Raw genomic sequence first — 6,000 nt, 5'->3', positions numbered from 1 at the left:
TGGCTTGTCCTGGAACACATTCTGTAGACCAGGCTGGCCTCGAACTCAGAAATCCACCTGCCTCTGCCTCCCAAGTGCTGGGATTAAAGGCGTGCGCCACCACCGCCCGGCGATAAACTGTATTCTTTATTTTAAAAATGTTTTTAAGTGATTTAGTTATGTGTATGTGTGTGCATAAGTGAATCCCACATGTACGTAGATACTTGCGGAGGCCAGAAAAGGGCATCAGCTCTCCCTAGACCTGGAGTCACAGGCAGCTGTGAACAGCTGGTGTGAATGCTGGGGACTGAACTCAGGTCCTCAGAAGGAGCAAGTGTTCTTAACTGCTGAGCCTCCTCTCCTCCCTTCCTAAGCAGTGAGCCAAGCTGTCCCTCCTTGCATTGCTTTGGTCACGTGTTTCACTGCAGCAACAGGAGGAGTAATTAATCAGAACCCTCGCCCGGGAGCCATGACGGCCTGAAACTTGGGCAACTTCTTTTCTGCCCCTCGGGCATGCTCTGCTAGCCCCTCAGAAGCCCAGTTGCCCTGTGGGTGGGTGGCTCCGTCAGTCATTTATATGGGCTTTCTCCACTTCCAAGCTTCGTGCCTGCTTCCTGGCCACTGTGGAGAATGTGTACTGTAAAGCCGCCACACTGCTGCATTAGAAGTGGCATCCCGCCTTTCCTCTAGAGCCTTCTGTGTTCCTGGGCTGTCAGGTCTGGCTGGCTTCAGGGAAGCCTCCCAGATCCTGCACCCTGGATTCTCCTAGAGAGAAGCTTTGGCAATGACTGGAAAGGCCCCGGAAGGTGCAGACAGTTCTTGCTGTGGTATGGTGGCCACTGGCAGGCTCTGGCTGGTCACAAAGCTTTCTTGCCACTAGCTTAATAGATGAGCAACGGGGACATTGGAAGGAATTTTCTGGGGTAGAGGGCGCTGTCCATAAGTCTAGAGTGTGCCCTGACTTTTCCTCTCTTACCCGCCCCCCACCACTGCCTCTCATTCTGCAGAAAATGCCCAAAGCATATCCCTGCCCTGAGCCATGAGTGACTTGGTGCCTTCAGCTCTATCGTATATACCAAGCAGCTCAAGTGAAGCCAGCCAAAGACCACACATGTCCCCAGAGAGCTGTAAAAGGAGAATGAGCTAGATTTAAAAATGAGTCAACTTGCATTATGGAAGCTTGGCTGTCCTAGTTTGCTTTCTGTCGTTGTGATAAAACACCCAAAGCAACTTGGGGAGGAAAGGGCTTATTTCATCTTACACTCTAAAATCTATCACTGAGGGAAGCCCAGGCAGGAACTCGAGTGGGAATCAGAGGCAGGAACTGAAACAGAGACTACGGAGGAATGATGCTCACTGGCTTGCTCCCTGCCTCTGCTCAGCTAGCTTCTGTACACAACCTAGGCCCATGGGCCCAGGGGTGACCACCCACTGTGGGCTAGATCCTCTTCCATCAAAACAACCAAGGAAATGCCCCCACAGACATGTAAGCTCTACGGTAATCTGATGGAGGCAGTTCCAATCTGATGGAGGCGGTTCCTCAGTTGAGGCTCTTTCCTCCCATGTGTCTCTAGTTTGTGTCAAGTAGAATCCCTCCTCTTGACACCCATTATCCCTCATATCCTGTGTGGACATTGATGAGATGGCCGTGTGACCTATCTTCCTTATCCATGTGCTCTATAGAAAGTAAGCCCTAGATGGACTATCTTTCTGGATAAGGGTATTCTCCTTCCTCCCTGTGGATGGACTTACTGGGAACATGGTGCTCAGGGCATTGACAGGCATCTTACAGACCAAGGAGAGAGCTAACTGAGAAGGAAAGCAGAAACACTGGGGTCTACGCTGACACAAGCCTTTAGCCCTGGGGCTGTCCCGTCTAGTTGGCATCACCCTGGTCCTTTGTGGAAACACAGACGCTCGCCTGTAGCTCTCCGATGCTCGTACCACAGTGTCATCCCGGAACTCTTAGGGACGTTGAGACTCCTGGGCTGTGACGAGGGCTAGGATGGCACTATTGAGGCAGTTCTGAGGGGACAGCATCTAAGCAGGTAAACAAAACAGCAGCCCAGAACTCAAGGTAAATAATATTTTAATGCAGTATTTTAAAATATCAAAATTAATGCAAAAATACAGGATAAACAATATGTCAAGACAGAATCGAGACTGCTAACCAGAGTGACTCTTTTTGCGTCCCCAGGTAGGGCACAGCCAAATGACCCCATGTTTGACAATATATAGCATATCTGAGGCACGACCAGGGGATTTGGAAAGTTGGGTTCAACATCTACCTCTACAATGACTTTTCTTTCTCTATTTTCTGGTTATCCCATCCGCCTTGTGTGGAGGCTGGGGCATTGCCAAGATGGCCTCCTGACGCATCCCTCTGGCCTGCTGCGGTTGCTCTGTCCTTTTCCTGGGAGGCCAAGTCTTCAGGGCCATAGACTCCCAGGGCTATTAATATCTTGGCCATCCCTGACTAGAGCAGGGTGTTTAATGACTGCCAGCTGTGGCCCCACCCCTAGCCCTTCCCCCAGAGAGATAAGAGCTGTTCCTGTTCCCACATGGGGGTAGGGAAGCTGGCCACTGCTCATTAAAACAGACCCTGTGTGGCAGCTAGCACGGAAGGGCTGAGTCAGCCTCCTCTCCCAACTGTGCCCAGCACCCCCCATGGGGTTCCTGGGGACTTGCCTGAACACTCACTGTTCCTTCCAAAGGAGCTGCCTTGATCTTCCCACCTTCTGTCCCTTTAGGTCTATTTGTTACAGCCTTAGAGAGGCTCTTCTCAGATATCTCACAGACATAACATTCAGCGTGTTCCAAACCAGGCTATTGTCTCACCGACTGACCTCCCTTTCCTGTTGATGGCCTGGCACCCTTTCCAGACCTGGGTCATTCTCTGCGTTAACCAACCACTTCCCATCTCTCAGCCTTATCTGATAGACCTTCTCTTTGTCTCTACTGGCAAGTGCCCACAAACTTGGGTGTCAACACATTTCCTTGGGACTCTAAGACATCTCCTAGCCCTCAAACACATCAGGGCTGTTCTGCTAGTCCACAGTGGGAGGACTGCCTTCCCCACAGAACGAACGGCCTCCTCCGGGCTCGGATGGTGCAGCTTTCTGTCCATACCCACTTCAGCTAACCAACCTTTGCCCTTGAAGACTGTGGGTAGGGTTCGGTTTTAAGGAGCCACCAGGAGCTAGGTTCAGTCAGGCTCTTTTGGGTCAAGGCAAGACTCACACAGAGCCAGTGGTTTGACCTGAGGGTGAAGTGTGGGGCTAGCCCTAGGCTGACCCACAGATCACTCTTGGGAGCTCAGTATGGAGCCCTGCTTTCTGTGTTGGTTGTCTCCCAGTGCGAGACCTATTTGACAGTGTGAAGCTCTAAGGTGGCCAAAGTTGGTCAAGTCTTTGAAGTGTCCACTAGGTGGCGAAAGAGATGAGTTTGCCTGCTAGACAGGTGCCTGGCAGAGGAAGAAGGGACTATGATACCCAACCTGAAAGTCCCTGACTGTCATTAACCTAGAATGCCAGCACAAGTTTTCTTAGCTCCTCACCCAAGCCTCCCAGTCTCTCTTTATTCCGTGCCCTCCACTGAGCCTCTCACTTCCTAACTCTGCCTTTCCTCTCTTGAACACATTTTACTCACTTTGTTTTCTTGGCTGGTAACTGCTCCCCTCCCAGGGCCCTGTGCCACAACACAGCACTGCTGGGGGAATCCTGGTCCCATTTGTTTAGGCATGGGGTTGGTACTGGGGGCAGCAGACTTTGAATGGAGAATTGCAGGCAGATCTGTACGCCCATTCTGGCTTCTGACACCAGCCTGACATCCACAAGTTTACACAAGTGTGTTTGCACAAACCCTTGGGAGCTAGCTATCTCTCACTGACCGACCAAATGTCACCTGCTTTGCCCCACTGCTGTGTCTACTCTTTTCCGTTAGCCACACGGCCTCTTCTCACTGACTGGTGCTGGGAAATCTCCACTGATTGAACCCTCTTGGTTGGCTCATAGCTAGCAGCGACCTGGTTGCCGCGTTTCCTGTTTGCTGTGTTTTCAGGAATGATCGTGAACTCTTGCTGTTTGTGACAGCTCTGTTGGCTGCTTTGATTCGGTCTGAGGCAGAATCTGTCTCTTTCCTGATGGGTTTAGGGGAGAGAGGGTCATACCAGGACCCCTGTCACAACCTCTTCACACTCACATGTGAATCAAAGGCTCTTGTGTGGGGCTCCTGCCCAAAGTCAGAAGGTGGTAGGTTTAGTGGGGTCATCTCTCACCTGAGCAGAGGTGACACAGCTGCTTAGAAGAAGCAGGAGACCCACAGTGGCCAGGGGAACTAAGCCTGTTAGAGCCAGTGTTTATTGTCATACAAGCCTGGTGCAATTCCGGGGGTGGGGGGAGCTACTGACACCAGCTTAGATTAGAAGCCATATTGATATAAGGGTGGAGGGAGGCATAAGATGCCTTGACCCCCCCCCCCCAGGCTTTTATGTCATCGGCATACTCAATCACTCTCCACAGGAACTGGAGACTGAGGGTGGCAACAGCGTTGGGGTGGTAATATGACCCCAAGAGAATCCAGGTAGTCTTTAGTGACAGGAAAGGATGCCTGACTCTGTCACTACCAGTGATGTCAGGGTGACTTCAGGATCAAGGGGCCTGTGTGTTCATGCCTCTGACCCTTGCAGCAGTACTTGGTGTGTAGATGAGCGCCCAGAGTGGGCAGCTCCATATTGCTTTGGTTATGCATAAGGCTAGTGGGACTGGTCCTATTTGATGGACAAAGTCACTTGGTGAGCACTGGCTGGGGTTGTCTTCTCCCTCCCTCCCCAGAGGTAAGTCCCTGAGCTCCCAGGTCTGACGATACACTGGGACAATTCCATCCTGAGGGAGGACTACAACACAGCTGTAATCCCCAAACTGAAACTCCAGGTCACAACCTTATCTGCCTGAGGTAGAAGAACTCACCCACCCGGAAGAGCTGGCAGATAAACGCAGGGAGGGTGCTGCATCCTCAGAGAGGAGTCTCAATGGCAACGCTTAACCCAAAGCGACTTGAGCGCCCCAGTGGAATTCTAGGCACGGACAGAGTTCCAAAGCTTTAAGGGCAGGCGGTTTGCTTTCCAGGAGGTGAATGCGGATCTTGTGCGCATGACTGGCAGAGCGGCCTTGAGAGGTGGAGTTTGATCCTCCTTGCATTCTCCTGGGTTAGACCTCCCTGCTCTCCAGCTAGCATAGACGGACTGGGTCCTGGCTGCAGCAAAGGCGTGTGTCCCTACGAAAGGCTGGAGCCAGCGACGTCGCTGCAGACCTCTGCTCCAGGGGCAGGCGTGGGGAGGGTGCGAAGGGGCCTGGCGGCCTCTGGCGGTCAGACCAGGGAGACCTCTGCTTGGAAGCTGGAGGAGCGGCGCGCGCTCGGGCTGACGCGGGTTAGCATGGACACCTGCGTGCTGCACGTGGCGCCGTTGCTGCCTCCCCACGGGTGCTGGGATTTGGAGCTCCAGCCCAGGACGCCCTGCAGATGCCAACGCCGCCACTTCCGCCGCAACTCCGCCTGCACCTAGGGGTGGGAAGGGTGGTTAGCCTCCAGTGCAGCGTTGTTAGGCAGGCTAGATGTTCCCTGACTTGAGAGGCCTGGATGTTATCTTGGGAGGCTTGGGACAGGGCTGGGAGCTAGAGAATCAACTCAGGATCTTGGAGAGAGGGAAGATGGGATGCAGAAGGTCACAAAATGCAGTATAGGGAGGCAGAGGGGTGCTGCCGGCAGATTGTACCCCAATTCTTCCAGGCACCCATTCGAGTGTGTGTTTGTTTCAGCAACTACACCTCCCCTCAATGCCTTACTCCCAATTTAACCCACACCCACTTAGCTGTAAGTATCCTTCACCTCTGATACACACAGGACCCCCATCCCACTGCTCCGAAACCCACCCAGGGCTTGTAAAAGTGCAGGCTTTAAGTCCTCAGGTCCTTGGAACAATCAAGGTGCCTTTTAAAATGAGAATGCAGGCAACCAGGGCGC

General features: G+C 52.8%; 1 protein-coding gene across 4 annotated transcripts in view; it reads right to left on the bottom strand.

Moving 5' to 3' along the window:
• Positions 1-2,051: 2,051 nt before the first annotated feature.
• Vipr1 (vasoactive intestinal peptide receptor 1) overlaps positions 2,052-6,000 on the bottom strand; it is a 30,696-nt gene continuing 26,747 nt past the window's right edge. For all 4 annotated transcript variants that reach the window (XM_031344547.1, XM_031344546.1, XM_031344548.1 and 1 more), the window contains exon 13: positions 2,052-5,538. In XM_031344547.1, the coding sequence (XP_031200407.1) occupies positions 5,347-5,538 (192 nt within the window). In that variant the 3' untranslated portion in view covers positions 2,052-5,346. The remainder of the gene's footprint in view (positions 5,539-6,000) is intronic.

The sequence above is a fragment of the Mastomys coucha genome, unplaced genomic scaffold (assembly GCF_008632895.1).
Source record: "Mastomys coucha isolate ucsf_1 unplaced genomic scaffold, UCSF_Mcou_1 pScaffold23, whole genome shotgun sequence".
Taxonomy (NCBI): Eukaryota; Metazoa; Chordata; class Mammalia; order Rodentia; family Muridae; genus Mastomys; species Mastomys coucha.
The sequence above is the reverse complement of the archived record's forward strand: the minus strand, read 5'-3'. Positions and strand labels throughout refer to the sequence as shown.